General features: G+C 34.4%; 1 protein-coding gene across 4 annotated transcripts in view; it reads right to left on the bottom strand.

Moving 5' to 3' along the window:
- Nucleotides 1-19,867, bottom strand: part of LOC150108866 (uncharacterized) — a 377,690-nt gene that overhangs the window by 57,766 nt on the left and 300,057 nt on the right. For 3 of the 4 annotated variants that reach the window (XM_090403872.1, XM_090403896.1, XM_090403887.1), the window contains exon 13: nucleotides 10,723-10,996. In XM_090403872.1, the coding sequence (XP_090259998.1) occupies nucleotides 10,723-10,996 (274 nt within the window). The remainder of the gene's footprint in view (nucleotides 1-10,722; nucleotides 10,997-19,867) is intronic. The other variant, XM_090403879.1, reaches the window with a different exon arrangement.

The raw sequence follows: 19,867 nt of genomic DNA, 5'->3' as shown, positions 1-19,867 counted from the left end.
CATTATGTGATCACTCAAACTTACTAACTTCTAGATTGCCTGGAACAATGTTTACCTGCTTCCCCTCTTAATATTCTGGTTTTCCTAACTTCACTTTCTCAAGATTTCTAATCCCAAATCCATTCAAACACAGGTCATCCAAGTTATATAAATCCTTCCATCAAGTTTACTCCATGCGTTAGCAAACTATGGATACAGTCATTTTCACATTTTATCATAATCAATTTCCTGATATGTATCCTCAGGAGGTGCACAGGATATTGTAATAGTGCTGCACGTAAAAGCTATATCATTACTAACTTCCTATCAACAATTTCCCTCCAAATTAGTCTGTTACCTGTCAAGATTTTAGTATTATCAGTTCTTCTATTCCTCTCTTCTAAGGCACTTATTATATCCATCAACCTAGATCTTAGTCTTCCTCTAGGTCTTTTTCCTGCCATCCTAGCAAAAAAAGAACTTGCTTTGATTATCTTTCCTCTCTCATTCTGCGTAAGTGACCATAACATGTCAGGTCCATTCCTGATATCCTCATCTTTTAATATGATATTGCCACTGATGCAATCTGTTCACTTCCCTAATCTTTCACAGACCTGTCATGTCTGTGATACCCAGTCTTTGTTCAACTGTTTTACTTCTAATCCAACTTGCATATTCCTATGTTAAAACCAGTTGGAACACTTTCTTGCATACAGCTAATTCAGTGTTTTGACTAATTTCTCTTTTATTGTATAAAAATTTATTCACTCGACTTCCTGCAATACTAGCTTTACTAATTCTGTTGTCTATTTCCATATTTAATTTGCCATCTTTGCTGAAAATTGCACCTAAATAACTGAAATGTTTTACTTGTTCTATAAGTTCTGCTTTCAGGATATAGTTGATGTTTTCAGTTTCTTCTTATTTTCATTGTCTGTCTTTTTATTGCCAATTTTCAATCCTGAACTTGTATAGGATTTATTTAGGAGTATAACATCATCTGCATAAAGCAAAGAACTCTCAGGATTAATGCCACTTTCCTTCATAATGTGATCCACATAGATGATAAATAACAGTAGAGATAACGTGCATCTTCGTCTCAAACCTGATTTAACATCAAACTATCTTTCTGCATCTCCATTCTAATTGCTGACTTACAATTCAAATATAGACTATATATTATTTGAGTATAACATAGGAATGCATTGAATATTCAGTTATGCTTTGGTATTCAGCCAATTCGGCATGTTTTTCAGATATTCAGCTTCAATCAAATAAGTAGAATGATTTAGTATTCTGCCGACTGAAGAAGAAAAATTCCTGATAGTCGGCGTCATAACAAATGCAAACTCCCCTCATCTTGCACGACCATACAATTATACAACTATACAAACAGAAAGGTGTCCAAGCTATATCTGTAGCTAGATCAGAAAGAAATTTTCTGAAATTTCTTTCGGATCTAGTTACCAGCTTATTCCCTGAAGTTGTTTTCAGATGTTGGAAATATTTCCTAAGAAACCAAATGTATGCTACTCCAAAAAAGGCTGAAATTCATTTTCCTATATCATAATTTACTGCAAAGGTTATGTTCGTTTTGATTATTAAACCCATAATTATTCTACATATTTCACAGTTTAAAATAAATTCTGTTAATATTTTTATTTGAAGAATAAGTGCAATATTTTGTTCTAAGTTTTATGCTGTATTGTTTTTTAAATACAATGTTCTCTATTAAATTAAATGATAGTTTTATTATATTGAAATAGAGGATATTATGGATCAATCTATATTTTATAGACAAACATGGAAAGAAAGTGAAACTTTGAAAATTTACCAGAGCTTATGAGAACAAGACTGGAATCAGAGTTGCCTTGGCTGCACTAGTTAACCAACACGAACTCTAATCCACAACGAGTATATTTGCCTTTCATTAACGCATTGAGTAAGTTTCACCTGCCTTCAAATAGACCAAGTTAAAAAAAAAAAAATTACAAGTGAACGAAGACCTTATAAGCTTCTCTTTGCTAAGACCAAACTTATTCTAAATTTATCATAAGTGATCTCAAGCTGGGTACATAATAAAATCTTAAACTATAGAGCTAAGAAGTATCATATGTCTTATATCATAGATACTGTAATAGACAATATTAGTCATCTATATTTTATAGCAAAATATGGAAAATAAGAAATTTAGAAAAATTTCTCATTTTAAAAAAAAATTACTATAAAGCTTATGAGAAGGTTCTGTTCTTACAAACTCTAGTAAATTTTTGAAAGATTAAGTTTTTTTCTCTATATTTGGCTATAAATTATGTATGGATCCATAATATCCTCCATTAACATATCTCACTTATTTCAAATTGAAACATCTTGGTTCAATTACTTAAAGTCTTCAGTTTTGCAATGGAAAATAAACAGAAATAGGATATTCAAAAAATGCACTTATTTCATATCCGAATATATATACAGAAATTTGGAGAGTGTCAAATATTATGATGATGCAATCCTCGGCATTGGAAGTTGCAGTACAACAACTTTCAAAGTTTAAGTAGTGTGAAATATGAATTGATCTGTTTATTTTACGATGTCAAAATGAATACACTTAGGCTCTTTAATAATTACTTTTAAGCGCCGACTGCTGTTCACTTAGGGAAAATACATTTTCTCTGAAAAAGAATTACATTATCATCAAATTCCTGACATGTACCCTCAAGGGGTGTACAGGATATTATAGTACTACATGAAAAATTTACATCATTACTAACTTCCTATCTACAATTTTCCTCCAAATCAGTCTGTTACTTGTCAAGACTCCAATATTATCATTATCAGATCTTATATTTCTGTCGTCTAAGGCACATTATACTGTATCAATCCACCTATATCTTGGTCTTCCTATGGGTCGTTTTCCTGACAACCTGGCAGAGAACACTTGTTTTGCTAATCTTTTCATTCCCATTCTATTTAAGTGACCATACCACCTGAGATTAGCTCTGCTAACCCATTCCTGGATGCTGACAATGTCAAGTTCTTTCCTAATATCCTCGTTTTTAATATGATATTGCCATTGATGCCATCTGTTCATGCCTCTAATCTTTCTCAAAACAACTCTGATATCTGCGGTCTCTAGTCTTTGGTCAAGTGTTTTACTTCTGACCCAGCTCTCAGATTCATAAGTTAAAACTGGTTTGAACACTGTCTTGTATACAGCTGATTTAGTGTTCCGACTAATTTCTCTCTTATTCCATATGAATTTATTCAATCGACTTCCCACCATACCAGCTTTGTTGATTCTGTTGTCTATTTTTATATTTCATTTACCATCTTCACTAAAAATCGTACCTAAATAGCTCAAATGTTTTACTTGTTCCATAGGTTCTCCATTCACAACACAGTTGACATTTTCAATGATTCTGCCTATTTTCATTGTCTTTGTCTTTTTATTGCTGACCTTCATACCATATCTATTACAACAGTTATGCAATTTAGTCAGAGAATCTTGCAGACTTGTAGCAGATTTATTTAGAAGTATAACATCGTCCGCATAAAGCAAAGAGCTGACATTAACACCGTAATTTTGATATCATGTTTAATACCACTTTACTTCATAATGTGATCCATATAGATAATGAATAAAAGAGGAGATAATGTACATCCTTGTCTCACACCAGATTTAAAATTAAACCATCTTCCTGTACTGCCTTCAATTCTAACTACTTACAACTCAAATACAGACTAAGTATTGCTTGATATAATGCCCCATTGACACCATATAATTGCAACGTATTGAATAGCTTCTCTCTTGGTACCTTGTCATATGCCTTTTCCAGATCGACAAAACTTAAATACAGATCTTTGTTACATTCCCATGCTTTCTCAACTATTTGTCGTAAAGTGAAGATCTGATCCTGACAGCCTCTATTTGGCCTGAATCCAGCTTGTTCTTCACCAAGCTTTTCTTCCACAATTCTTCTCAACCGTTTCTCAAGTATACTTGCATAGATCTTGCCAGGAACACTCAGTAGGGAAATACCTCTGTAATTCTCACATTCAGTTTTATTTCCCTTTTTATATATGGGTACTATTAGAGCTCTACTCCAATCATCGGGAATTTGTCCCTCTGTCCAGGCTTTTTGAAATATGCAGTGCAGCCACTGTAAGACTTTTATACCACCATACATCAGCATTTGTGGTCGAATATCATCTACTCCTGCTGCCTTTCGACATAGCCTTTGATGGCTTTTTTTCTACTTCAAGTATGGATATGTATTCCTGACTGTATGCCTGTTGAGTGTTTTTTTACCACTGTGCTATCACTGCTTGTTTCATTTAGCAATTTTTCAAAGTAATTACTCCATACTTCAAGGATATCTTTTTCTCCTGTTTTCATGTCACCTTTATCATCTCTAACTCCATTTACAGAACTCTTTCCTCCATTTCTAAGCTTCTTCAACAACCTCCATGATATTTATTTTCTATATTCTTGCCAAAGTCCTCCCATGACTTTTGTTTAGCTAGTTTTACACAGTGTTTCGCTTTCTTACATTTGTCTCTGTATTCTCTAAGAGCAAAAGCTGACTTATTTGGTAGGAACGTTTGATATGCTTTTTTCTTTTCCTTCACTGTCTCTTTAACTTCCTGTGTCCACCATGGAGTTCTGAATTTCCTATTCTTGCAGACAACCTCACCACATGTCTCCCTGGCTGAATCAATTATGGTTTTCTTCAAACTTGCCACTAAATCTTCAAGGTTTGGTTCCTGTTCTCAAACTCTTTACTTTTTTCTTCAATAATCTTTGTGTATTTTAGTCTACAGTTCACATCTGAGAACTGCTCAACTTTTATTCGCTTTAAAACTTTCTTACATGTTATTCTTTTCAATATGAAATTCAATTTTATCCTGCTCAAGACTAAATAGTGATCACTTCTAATTTCAAATCCATACGCTCTGGCGTCCTGTACCAGGGAGAAAACATCACTATCAACAATAACATAGTCAATGAGACTTTTCTTATTGCTTGCCTCTTTTCTCCATGTGAATTTGTGCACATTTTTATGTTGGAACATGATGTTAGTAATAACCAGTCCATGTCCTGAGCAGAAATCCAACAGGTATTTGCCATTATTATTAGCTTTGTTCTTTTCTCCAAATTTTCCCAAAGTATTTTTGTATTTTTGTGACAATCATTTCCTACTCTGCTGTTTAGATCCCCAACAAGGACCAATTTTTCCTTTTTTATCGTGTCAGTTGCTTTTTCTAAAGCATCAAAAAATTCCTCCACTTCTACCTTAGTAGAACCTTCTGTGGGACCATAGGCACAAATAAGTCTCATTGTCCAATTCCCCATTGTGATATTTGCCCACATCACTCTACTTGAGACTGCCTGCCATTCAAGAAGATTAGCCTCGTATTTTGTGTTGAATACTATGGCTACTCCTTCTTTTCCTTGATTGTCATTTCCTGAATATAAATATAGAAAATGATGGTACAACATGACAAAATTTCATGCCAGCTGGGGCGTCGCCTGGTTAAACAAGGCCCACGTTGTTTTCGCCAGGGAACCAGGGCAAACAGCGAAAAAGAATTACTTCAGTATTAAATGAGGACTCTTGTTACTTTAAGGTTTCTGCCCTGCCTAATCTCTGATGAAAACTAGCAATTCAAAACAGCTGTCAGGCTAGGAAACCATAATAAAAAAAAAAAACTAATAAAAGGAAAATATGCAGATGCTTTAACAGCATGCAGCTTTTCAGTAGTGCAAGCTAAGACAACTCCAATGCTGAATAGCGTATTCTCATAAGCTCTCTGGTTAGTTTTGAAAACTTTCAAATTTATAAGTTTATATATATACATATATATACACACGATTAATATATACACACGATTAATATATATATATATACACACACACACACACACACATCATTAGGTAAAGTATTATTATACACATTTTTTAATCTTCCTTTATTCTGCAATTTGGCCAAAGTGTTGAATATTTGGCTGAAGCATAATTAATTAAATTTTATCAACAAATGTTTTGAACAAAAAATATACACAAATTTCTTATCAGTTTTAAATGTGTATATAAATGTGTATATAAAAAAATACATTTGTTTATAAAATTTAATTCTGTATCTTCAGCCGAATATTCTGTGCTTCAGTGCATTCCCTAATATAATGTTCCATTTACATAGAACTGTAGTGTTTTGAATTGATTTTCTATTGGCACCTTGTCATATGTTTTATCAAGATCTGCAAATCTTCAATACAGATCCTTGTAATATGCCCATGGTTTCTCAACTACAAGTCTCAACTGAAAATCTGATCCTGATAATCTCTATTTGGCCTGACCTCAGTTTGTTCTTCTCCAAGGTCCTCTTCTACAATTTATTCTACTCTTAAGTATATCTATCCTATCCTAATTTACACTCATGCATATACCTACACTTTTATTATGTAGGCATTCAGAACCAAAATCCTACGGAATACATTGGTTACTCCTTATTCCAGGAGTGTCTTATGTCTGTAGAAATGTGTGTTCACAGGGCTGGTTTACCTGTTCTGAGGGATGAAAAACCTGACTTTCTGGGTGAAAAAAATCCTCTACCCCTGTATGAAATTGAATAACTCACCTTTAGTCAAAAGAGACCAGATAAAGGTTCTTCAACACCACTGACAGGAATCAAACTCAAGTCTTTCCTGCCAAAATGCTCTGTCTACACTGACTGAGCTACGGAGGCCTTTAAGTATATATATTTGCATAAATATGCCAGGAACACTCAGTAGAGAAATTCCTCTTAATTCTCACATTTAGCTTTATTTCCCATTTTACAAATAGGCCTCCTGGTTCTCATGGGAGTAGGAGAGCTCTACTCCAATTATCTGGAATTCAAATCCTCTAATCAGGCCTTCTGAATTATACAGCGTATCCAGTATAAAACGTTTATACTGCCATATTTAAGCATTTCTAGTCAAATATCTACACCAGCTGCCTTTCCACATTTCAGGTTTTGATGGCTTTTTTCTATCTCAAGTAAGATACATCTGATCTTCAAACCAACGATTCTTCACTTAACCGATCCTTACGTGTCAATCAATTTCTAGCACAGCACCATGTAACTGTACTTCAATTATCAGAATGGCAAATTGCTTTCCCATTCTGGTTGGATAAATGTCAGATTATTGTATGCACCCCTTGCATTCCTCTTAAATGTTTTCTACCATCATGCTGTCACTGCTTGTTTAATTTAGAAATCTTTCAAAGTCATTACTGGAGATATTTAGAGTATGATTATCTTCAGTTTTCATATCACCTTTATCTTCTGATTCCTCTCACAGTACAGTTTTCTTGATTTCTAAGTTTGTTTTTCAATAGCCTCCAGAATATTTTGATACTTTCCTGATATTTATCTTCTACATTCTTACCCATCTTCCCAAGACTTTATTCAAATTAAGTGGATATTGAATTCAACATTACTTCAGAGCCAAGTAGAGAAACTACAAGAGTTTCATGCAGAATATATAGAAACTATAAAACGTTCGGTGGGTACAAGCATAAGCAAAACTTTCATGACAGTGGCAACTCGTAGTAAAGGTGGAGTAAGATCCGATCACTATCTTTAGTAGTTCCCATAATGTAAAGCACATCTCCTAGGAGATGTATGATGTTATACATTATGGGGGGGGGGGTCACTACCCAGACCAGTTTCGACCTTATTTGAGGTCTCTTCAGTGGGAGTCAGACCCAGAATGTAAATACTCAGGTTGGAGTGATGCAGAACTTATACTTTACTGTACAAGTTGCCAAAAAAAAAGGTATTCACATTATGAAAGGCACCAAGAATTACTGAAAATAAAGAGCCAAAAGGCTTCACTTTTGGGATGTCAAATTATTCAAATTATGTGGATATTGAATTCAACATTACTTCAGAGCTGAATAGAGCTCTGAAGCTCAAAGTTTTGCTTACACTTATACCTGCCGAAACTTTTATAGTTTCTTTATAATCGGCATGAAACTCTTGTAGTTTCTCTACTCGGCTCTGAAGTAATGTTGGATTCAATATCCACTTAATTTGAATAATTTTACATTGCCGAAGTGAAGCCTTTTGGCTCTTTATTTTCAGTAATTCCCAAGACTTGTTTAACTACCCTTTATACAGTGATTCACTTTCTTACATTTTTCTCTGTACTCTCTCTAAGAAGGAATTCCATGTTTTAAATTTTTTGGAATGTAATAAGATTTTTTTGTTTCAGTTTTTTTTTTTTTTTGATATGCACAAATTCCTTTTATTTAACAAAAAGTAATGCTTCTTAATTCCTTTTTGCAGGACATGTCAAAAAAAGAAATAAAAAACTTTTAAAGAATTTAAAGATAATTTTACATTCTTCAAGTTTTACTGTCCATGTCTGACATAATATGAAATTGATGTTTTTGGTTTTTATAATATCAGCTGCATTAAGCCACACAAATAAGAATGCAACTGTTATTGGCTGCAAATTACAACCAGAGATGGTGCCATCATTACGTTCCAGGAACTTTGATATGCTTTCTTCTTTTCTTTAGCTGCCACTTCCCAAGTCAACTATGGAGTTCTGATTTTTCTATTCTTGCGGACAACCTCATCACATGCCTCTCTAGCAGAATCAATCAATGTTTTTCTCTTCAGCTGCCAATGAATCTCCAAGGTTTCTCATTCTTGTTTTCAAATTCTTTCATTTTTTTAAAAGATATCTGTGTATTTAAGTCTACAGTTCACCTTATGAAAGCTGCTCAATTTTCATTTGTTTTAAAACTTTATATACATTTTTCTTTTCAATATGTTATTCACTTTTATCCTACTCAAAACTAAATAGTGATCACTTCCAATTTCAAATCTTCTGTATACTTTTGTGTCCTAAAACCAGCATGAAGATATCACTATTAACAATAATATAGTCAACTAGTTTATTTCTTGCATATTCTCTTCACATGAATTTCTCCCTATTTTTATATTGGAAAACGGTGTTAGTAATAACTAGCCCATCTTCGGAACAAAAATCCAGCAGGTAGTTATTAGTTTGGCTCTTTTCTCCAAATTTTCTGAAACATTTCTATATATCTGGTAATATTTCTTGCTTTGCTAAACAGCAGATCGCCAAGGACCAACTTTTCCATTTTCTTTGTGTCATCTTCCTTCTTTAATGCCTCAAAAATTCTTCTGCTTTTTTTACCTATTAGGTATCCTACAGATGTAACCTTTTCTATCATTGCCAAACAGGCAGGATAGGCAACATTAAGACATAGAGTACCACAACTATATCCACTTCCATTCTTTTTCTTAGGCTGCTTACGTTTAGCAGATCATGCCCTGAATACTAAAGCAAATGTACACTTGAGAGGCTTTTCCCTGAATCTACTTCTGCCCTCACAAACTATCCTAACCTAAACAAATATGGCTGCATCAAACTGCTTCTCATATATGAGAAACTTTCATCTGAAAACAATCAGCTCTACAGCCAAGAACACTCAACCAGTGTCAATAAATACGCGGCATAGTTTTAGGGCTATAGGCCTCATTTACTGAAATAGTGCCTGCATGCATTGATATGGGTGTATTATTCTCCCAAAGATACCAGTTTATCTTTGGAAAAATATTGTAAATGGTAAGTAAATTTATGTTGTTATTATATCATCTATATTATTAATTTCCTTAAACAACATTATATAAGACAATAGTTCAGTTGTGGTGAAATAACCTCTGATGCCATACTTAATTGTAACTAGAAAGGAGCTGTTTACTCCCATGACCATATTATTTTATCACTTCAGTTATCAAAGCATTATTCTCTCTTGAAAATGAAGGCATAAATTTTGAAAAATGGAAATAAATTAAGATGAAATTAGAGTTCTTCCAATTATAACATTCAATATTTTATGTATCTGCAGATATTAATTTTTTTTTTTTTTTAAATTTTAGTCATTCATTCATATATTTTTCAGTCTCCCATTTGCTGTTGTCACATGACACACCATTCATAATCCTAAAACATTTATCTTGATAGGTAGATGTACTAAATATGTTGCAAGATGAGGGGGGGGGGATGCGTTTTTTTCATTTTCAAAAGGCTGTCTAGGCTGGAGAGAGAAAAATAATAGAATGGAACCAATTTTCCTTTATAGCCATTGAATAAGAGTATCTCTCATAAAAATTTGCAATTTATTTTGGTCCTCCCCAACAACTTTTTTGGGCTTCGAATTCAGCCCCTTTTAATTTTTGCACATATGGCGAGATAATTTCTTTCATTTGAAAATAACAATGATTGAAGAAAGGTTGGGAATTAAAAACTAAGCAATCCTGAAATAAGCTGTTATTAATTTTAAAACTCTCTGAAAAGATGTCAGGGGAAAAAAATCTTCAACCTTATTCCTAGGTATTTTATGGAAAGACCGTTATGGGTTGTTTTGATTATTTGAGACAGATGTGGAGTATTTTAGTCCAGCACTTCCCAAACTGTGGGGGTAACCAAATAACTCCCTTTTATCAAAATATTATGCAGCTTCAAATTTAATATTTTACATGAATTAACCTATATCTACAATTAACTGAATATTATCCACAATGATTTTCAGTAATTTCTCCCCTTTTTTTATCCACTCAAAGATAATGTACGTTTCTGAGCCAAACCATTGATTTTAATAGCATGCAATAACTGAGACACACAAATTTTCATTGAAATGTAATAGCAAAAGATATGGCTGCTTACTTTTCCGAAATCTTGGTGCTTGTGGAAGAGATGCTGCCGATCCAAATGGAGATGTCAAAGAAACACTTACAGGAGTGTGAGACATGACATATTGAGGGGTCATTGTAGTAAAAATTGGCTGACCCATACCAGGCACTATTTGAGGATGTGGCAAAGCCATCACCGGACTTTGAGTATGCATTCGAGGTGGTTGCTGGTGATGGGCTGGACCAGGAGGACTTGCTACTGGCATGCAGCGCTGAAGAAAAAATTTCTTAGCATTGTTGTTTACTTCCTAATCACATAGAAACAACAGCAAAAAAGAAATAAGAATATTTATCATCAAAAATACCAGACTTAACTGATTGTAATTATGCTGTTTTCCCGAAAATTTAAGCTAAAATATAACTACAATAAACTTTTATGATCTGGTTTAATTTAAAAATAAAATTTTCAATTTTAGTTTACAAATAACAAATTTATTTTGTAACATATTACTTCTTAAGAATATCTGTATTTTAAATGGTTAAAAAAAGTTTTACATAAAAGATCACAGAGTACTCAGATTACTCAATTACTGCAGAGCAAAAATAGCATCCAATTTACTGATTTCTAATGTAACATATATTGTGACATTAGAAATCAGTAATGTCATATATACTGTGAAAACAGGTATATATGACATTTTTGGGGGGGGGGGGGCTTTGAGAACAGATGGTTTGAGAACAGATGGTTTGATAAACTTGAAATGGGCTCATAAATTGAAAATAAAATCCTATTATTAATTAAATTTTAGCAGGTTCATTCTGAGTCATGGCAGGAATTACATAGTGCAATTCAGCTAAATAATGTCAACTGAACAAATGAAGAATCTGCATAGCATAAACAATGCATTGATGCAATGGAGAGAATTGGTGTGTGTGTGTGTGTGTGTGAATGAGTGAGCGAGAGGTGTAATTAATTTTATTGGATTAACTTTTTCAAAAGAAGAACTGAATCAAATATTTGGAAAAAATTAAAAACAAATTAAATCATAATATGATTTGTTTTTTAACTGTTCTGATATGAAGGAAAAAAATATTTGATTTAAATTTTTTTTAATGGCAATTGTAAGACCAACTTGTAATAGATAGCTATTACCAATGCCACTAAGCTATCTGTGACAAACTTTCTGCTCTGCACTCAAACTAATTCCATCATGATAATTAAAGCAATTTTATTACGAGATTTCCATAATATAACTTTTGTTTGGCTTTTATTTTTAAAAAATATTTATTTTCAAAATAAAATTATCTGTAGCAAATTTCTAAGACCTAACACTGCTGTAAAATTGTTTACAGAAGGATTTTTGTTCAAAAATACCTTATATACTGATTTTACTGGTAAACGAAATTCTATTCAATGTACTTGTGATTAATTAGCTAACTTTTATAGCTTAGTAATATAGAAATGAATTTTTGTGAATTGTTAAATGGTGTAACCACCAAAATTTTGTAAAAAAAGAACAAAGAAAGTTAAATATGTAATAATTTATGTCAATAGAAAGTTCTAGACAAAGATATTTCCAGATGAATTATCTTATTAACTAATGACCTAGGGCAATTACAATCACGAGGGTCAAATATGTACGGGGGTTTCCCGCCTTAATGCAACAACGGAAAAAGGTGACGGGTGCAGACCCAGGACATCCCCAAGGGATTAAAATGTAGCAGAACCCAAGGTCAATGGGCCAGATAAAAGGGGGTTGCTGAGACATGACGAAAACAGCGACGCAGTCACAAGAGGGTTACGGTGAGGCAGGTTACGCAGTTGCGATGTAAGTTACGAGGGTTATGGCAACGGAGTTTTGCTAATTGTCTTCAGACAGAAGGTCACACAGAAGAAGAGGCAGATTCGAGATTCGGTGTGTGTGGCAGAATAAGTTCGTCTTCGTTCTGATTTAGGTCCGGGTTCAGGAAAGCTGTCCCAATTCAAGGTCAGAGTCCTGTGTTCCAGCCTATAGATGCCAGAAGTGCGAGATTGTAAATGAAAGCTGTCTGCTGCATTATTGTAATATCTTCTTTTATTCTTTATTACTAACTGGCAGTGCACGCTTTTTCTCTTGTAACCTTCCTTACTTATTCTACTTCGTACTATGTTTATCCACCTTCTGTATTTACTAGTCATATGCCTATGAACACTGGAAAATTTATTTGTAAGACTGCCATCCAATATATCAATATTCGGCATAAGATTCAATAAAACGTCTGGTAGATCTCTCTTACTAGCGTAAATTCCTTCAACAAAGTTTACATAAACAGTTGTGGTTCTTAAGTAATTAAACTGCGCTTTTAATGCCTTAGTTGTTTTCCGCTCACAAGTCCGATTGTTTTTGAAACAGTGCATTGTAAAATAAAGGATCAGGCAGCACTCTTTTAACAAATAATTAAAACACATTTATTTATATTAATATGAAATATACATGAATCAAATGACAATTTTGCTTTCTCTACCCATCTATAAAATCATTAGCATGAAATTAGAACCCTTTTACTTCAACACTAAATAATCTCTTTAACTCCAAAACTTATTTACTCTCCGTTACAAATTCAACTTATTAAACTTCTAGTTTACTCGCAAAGAGGTCAGGGAGTTCCACGGAGGACCTGGAAGATATGCATCGCCAAATTAGTACAATGATTACAGTCAAGTGATTATTCTGGGGGGCTTCACCTATGAAGATATGTACTGGGAGGAAGAAAGATCACACAGCAGAAGGAAATGGAATTAATACACCTCCTAAGAGATAATTACTTGAAGCATGTGATGGAGGAGAAATAGAGATGGGAGATTATTGTACCTGGTCACAGCATCAGAAGAGCTGTCCATAACCAAAGTGACCACATTGCCTCCCACTGGTGAAAAGTAACCGTGCGGTCTTGACCTGGGAGATTGTAAAACATGAGAAAAATGATGTCAAGGATGAGGTACATGTGGAACTACAAGATAGGTGATTATGACAAGCTTAGAAAGAAGCTTAAATCTGTGCTGGCATAAAACACTGCAGGGTAAGAATGTTAGTATACGGGACATAGGTAAGGGTCATCTAGAAGAAGCAATATTAAATCATATACCTAAGGTAAGGAGGGTTGATCAGGTAGGCATTAGATGGATGAGTAATATCATTAAGCATGAGATGCAGAAGAAGGAAATGTTGTGGAGGGTATATAAAGAGAAAGGTGACCAGCAAACCAGTACAAAGTTCAGGCAATAAAGTTGACCAATATTATGGAAAGGAAGGCAAAACAGATTACGAGAAGGATCTAGCCAAGCAGGCCAAAAGGAAAACCAAGAGTTGTTTTGTTACACAGCAAGTAAGGAAGAATGACTTACTTGCTATGTAACAAAACAACTTTGATGAGTGATGGTCACAAGCTGAAAGCAGCATATAAAATAGGTTGTTTACTGAGTGACCACTTTGCAAGGGTATATCACCCTAGTGAGGTTACTGCTTTAACATGTGCGATAGACACTAATGTGGAAAGAGAGGTGGATGAATTGGAGGTTCTAAGGATATTGCAGAATCTCAATGTAAATACAGCTGTTGGATATTAGAATAGCAGTTTGGGTTTTGCAAGAATGTGCAAAAGAACTGGCAATGTCTCTGACTGGCTCTAAGTCTCAGCTCTGATAGAGTTCCAAGAGAGTGGGAAAGAGGGGAATTAATTCCCTTGCATAAGGGAGGTTCTAAGACTGCAGTAGCAAATTATAGACCAATCAGTATCTGAGGTGTGGTGGTAAAAGGACTGGAAAAATTGGTCAAAAAGAGAATCCAAGAATGGATGAATAACATACAGTATGAGGGGCAACATGGCTTTCTGAAGAGTCAGTCATGCTTTAGTAATTTACTATCTTTTTATAATAGGCTAACAGCAGAGTTGGAAAAAGGAAATGGCTATATGATGATTCTGCTGGAACTTGAAAAGGTGTTTGACAGAATACCACATGGAACATGGTTACACAAATTAGAACAAATGGGATGGATATGACACTGGTTAAGTGGGTAAGAGGGTGGACAGATATCAAAAAGTGATATGTGAAGAGGCAAAATCGAGGTTTAAACAGGTGACTAGTGGTGTGTTGCAAGGTTTAGTGCTGGGATCATTACTGTTTAATTTGTACATAAATGATATAGGAAATAACCTGAAAGGAAATATTCAGTTGTTTGCTGAAGATGCAAAATTAGGTAGAGTAATAGTTAATTGAAGCAATGTGGAAAGCTTGCAGGACAATTTAAATAGACTCCCAGTATGGGCAAAAGATAATGGACATCAGTTTAATAGGGAGAATTTGTAAAGTTATACATTTTGGGATAAATAGGTTACAAGCCATTTATCACATTGATGGCACTGTACTCCAACAATATATCCTCTAACATTAGAGCAATATATAAACTTAGCAATATATCCTCTAAACTTTAACTCTGTCTACAACCACCTAAGTTAGCCCATAAGATTACTTGGCTATTGAAGAACACATTAACAAGTAGAGATAAAGAACTTGATATTCCTTTTATAAGGCCTTGATACATTCACAACTGGATTACTGTGCTCAAGTCTGGCCCACTGGGTTTCTTGGAGATGAGGAAGCAGTGGTGAAGATTCAGAGGCGAGCAACCAAGATGGTGAGTGATCTGTAGAATGTTCCTTATGAAGATAGACTGAGGGCGTGTAGATTGAAGAAGTTGGTTGATAGGAGAAAAAGAGAGGATATGATAGAAATATTTAAGTTGCTTAAAGGGTTTTATAGGATTGATGCAAGGAAAATGTTTCAGCACTTGGCTAGAAAGGCCAGAACAAGGTATGATCCCTGGAAGTTGAATAAAGGTGTGGTTAGTAGATGTGTGAGGACTAGATTTTTGCTAAAGAGTTGTGAATGAGTGGAATGGGTTGCCAGTCAGTTGTGAGTGTGTTGTCTGTTAATGGGTTTAAGCAGAGGTATGATAGATTGTGTGTATCGTTTGGGTCTACTGCAGTGAGTCCTCAGACTCCATGGAGGTACCCATACAATAATAATAATTCACAGGAACATTAATAAAGAGGTATACAAAGTTGATTTGCAAGGATGTCAGTGGATGATATGTATAAACTTGACAGTTTGTGAAAAAAAAAAAAAAAAAAGATGGATTTTTGATGTAAGATTCAGATGACCTTAAGTGAATAAATTAACTATTCTATTCAGGTAAACATCTAGCTAATCCTAATAGATGAGCTAGATGTTTAGATAAGTTGTAAGCTGATGATTTTATGCCATCTATTATAGGTCTTTCAGGACACCAAGATTGTGAATTTTTGGTGACCCATATCATGCAATGACTTGGGCTTTTATAATAATTCTGGAGGCCAGTTTAGGACATTAACTTTTTTTTTTTTTTTCATGTGTTGACCTAGTAAGGTTATAATCTAGAACATGGTAGGTGAAAGAGTGAGTTTAACAGACTTGTAATTTCTTCATCATAATCCTGTGTATTCAAAACTACTGTTGTATTCCTTTTATCAGTGTTAAAATTACAATGTTCTTGTTCTAAGTGATAATAAAGCTTTCCTTTCTGCAATGGAAATATTGGATCTCGGAGTTGGAGAAAAGCAGTGTAGCAGTTTTTAGTCTGATCTTGTGATAGGATAGAAATAAAATAGAATGAAGAAATTTAATTCATTACTTAGATCTCAGATGAACATAGAGCTGCCTCTCTACCTTCAGATAAAGTTGCATGAACCTGTCAAATCACCACTGAACATGTTAAGAGAAATCTATTTTTAAGATATATTTTAACTATGCTATAACTCCAAACTATGTTCCAAAAATGAACTTTTTGTGCAGTGTTGAAAAAGGAATTTGAATCTTGTGTGCAATTCTAATTAGATAATCCCGAAACTTTAGATACCAAACATGAAAATTATTTTTTCAAGCCATTTAAGACCTGTAAAAAAGCAGAGTGGTGATACAACAAATGGAAATAAAATGCGCCTACCACCTAATACGAACAGTTAAATTCCTCAAAGCTTCGCCCTTTCTCATTAAACTGTACTTTTATTAAATTAATTTCAAATTAAACATACACTTAATTAAAATAAAACCTGTACAGATGCAATAATGAATTCTGGTACTGAAAATTTTTTGCATTTATACAGATTACAAATACAAAAAATCATAACATTATTCTATCAGACTTTCTGAAATTTTGCTGTACCATTAAACAGAAGCAGCAGCAGAGCTACCACCAGTGTTTACATCTGTGTAGACAGGTTGTAATTATGTTATTAAAGGGAAAAGTGATAAATATGTTTAAAAAAACAGTATTTAGTAGCCTAAGCCCTTCCACAAGTCAGGAAGGATCGATACCACTGCAATGCGAAAGAAATGGGATATGAAAGGAGATATGTTCAAAATTATCAGCAAAGGTATTTCATGAATCAGAAATGTAAAACTTGTCAGAAGCAGGAAAATGAAGTGAGGAATGTTCATGCTGAAAGGCATGAAATCATGTGTTGTAGAGAATAGAAATGAAGAATAAATGATAGGAAAATATTTTTTTTAAAGAGTATGAAATATGTAGTTGAAGGTAATGGTAAGGTTGTGTATAAACTAACCAACTGTAAGACAGTGACCATTAAATGCAATGAAGAAGGAAGTGCCATCGACAAAGTAGAGGCAGTCAACAGCAGCAATTTGCTTGTTCAGAATATTAAAACAGAATTGGGGAAGATTGTGTGTGTGTGTGTGTGTGTGTGTGTGTGTGTGTGTGTGTGTGTGTGTGTGTGTGTGTGTGTGTGTGTGTGTGTGTGTGTGTGTGAGAGAGAGAGAGAGAGAGAGAGAGTGAGTGAAAGGACAACAAAGGTTAGAGCAGCATATGTCCATTGCTTTGCTGTCTTTTCAAACCCTCACACAAACAAAAGCCTCATCTTCCCCTTCAAAGATAAATTAATAAATAAACCATCACATATTCAGGAAAAATATTTGATATAGTACATAAATAAATGTAGAAACAGTTACAAAATCAATTATAAACACAAAGTATAAAAACAACCAGGTAAGAAATAGTGTATTAGCAAAATCAGATTTATATACAATACACACATTCTATAAATAAAACATACACAATATACACAATTATTAACATTAATGCTCTGTAGAAATTTAAACATGAAATTACTATTTAAAGCAGATAAAATCTGCACGAGTTTATAGGGCTCATACAGATTATGAATATTGACTGCACTTACTGATGAAACAAGAACAGTCAGTTAAAATGTGAATCACGGTTAGACTGGTACCACAGAATTAAAACTTAGGTATGTCATTCCTCCCTCAATAGGAAGGAGTGTGATATGACTATGGCCTATGCAAAGCTGAAGAAAAACAACTTCATCCTTATTCATATTGATACTGCATAGACTAGACTGCCACAGTTAAGTTTCAGACTTGATCTGACACTGAACTTGTTCTTGGTCTCTCTCTCTATTCCATGAAAACTGTCAGTGAGATAAAAGTTTGCCTTATAATCTGCCTAATCAGTGTAGGGAACAGGCAAATGATGGACTCTTAAGAAGTGAGATGATCTTGCTGCAGCCTTTTTCCCTTAATTCCAATGTGGTTTGTGATCCATTAGAGGCACAAGTACAAATGTAGCTTCCATAATTGAGAGAGGTAATGTAGGATTCAAGAGAAGCCTGGATGTTTCTGCAGTTCTATACTTCTTATTGCCACTAGAGAGCTTCATGAATCTGTAGCATATATGATGCACTTTTCATAGTGTTGCAATCTTATAGAGTTTAAGGCAAGATATATGCCATACAACTCAGCAGTAAAGTTTTACATTTTAGCGGGATCTAAGCAGATATGCTGTCTAGGAAGATTCACAAGTCTCTGATTTTGAGCCATCTGTAACAGACACAAAATCAGAGTATTCCATCTCCTATGGGTTTGAAAGAGGGAGCATTACACCCTTCCTATTGTCTACAGCAGCCTATGGACTGCTATAGACACAGGAAGAGTGCTTTTTTTTGTTTGCACTAGCACTCACATTCAAAGGACATGAGTGAGCATAAACAGATTCTCCCACTGTGGACAAAAAAATAGCCATTAAGACTTTATTTTGGTACTGTATAGCAGAGACAGCTGTTGATGCCGATGTGCAGGGCTGATTCATTTGGGTTTTGGGGGGGGGAGGGGGGGGGATTTCTCAGAAACCATAAAAGAAGAGAGTCTCTGATGACCATTTCTTCCAGAAGCTTTAGCTGGTCAGTGAGAGATCAACAGTTTATTGGGATTTTTGGATTCTTACGTGGCTTAGGAAAGGCAATAATAATTGCCTTTTGCCCCGATTCCAGAACAGGCAGCAGTTGTTCCATGACAGATGGCAAAAGAAGTTAAACTATTTCATAATGGATGTTATCTAGTCTAACAGCAGCTGGGTGACATTTAAGAAAGACCACTTTCAGTTCTTTTTTGTGAAAGGTCTGCTGTAAATCTTCCATACTCTTTGAAGTGAACAGAATTTGATGTTTTTCTGCTTTGTTTGTCTGATACAAAAACTCCTGAGTACTGCTAATATTATTATTAGGAGTCCAAGGACTCACCTAGGGAGGGAACTCCACAACTCTATCTCTATCATTTAATTGATCACCTACACAGAACTGCTACTATGTTTTGGCAAAAATCTTCAAAAAAGAGTATCAACAAATGAGATTGGGTCAGCAATTGCACATCCATTATGTTTAAGAATCGAAAGGAGGTGGGTGGTATATCTGCCCTTCATCTTCTGGATTTTATTCCAGACCATTTTAGTGTTGGATGATCTTATTATAGAGGATGTGTACTAGATCCAAGATTTCTTTTGACTGAAGGCATCTTGCTTATGCATATTTAAAAACAATCAGGTTTGTTGATGTGGAGTGTCTGCAGAGGGCACTCCGAGCTTTGTTATGAGTTTACTTAGCTGTTGTGCAATCAGCATTTCACCATGCATTAGGGAAAGGCAAAAACTGAGGATATGAGCTGACCGTTGCCGAATCAAATTATGCTAAGGAAGAGAACATGGCCAATCAGCTTGCTCGATTTTCCATTGTGATCTCTCTGATGAACATTGTTGTCCATGCAGAAAAGTGGATATCATCTATGGGCAGTG

This window comes from Typopeltis vanoorti, chromosome 2 (assembly GCF_054136105.1).
Source record: "Typopeltis vanoorti isolate ZY-2024b chromosome 2, IOZ_Tvanoo_1.0, whole genome shotgun sequence".
Lineage (NCBI taxonomy): Eukaryota > Metazoa > Arthropoda > Arachnida > Uropygi > Thelyphonidae > Typopeltis > Typopeltis vanoorti.
Note: the sequence above shows the minus strand (reverse complement) of the source record. Positions and strands in the feature narration are given on the sequence as shown.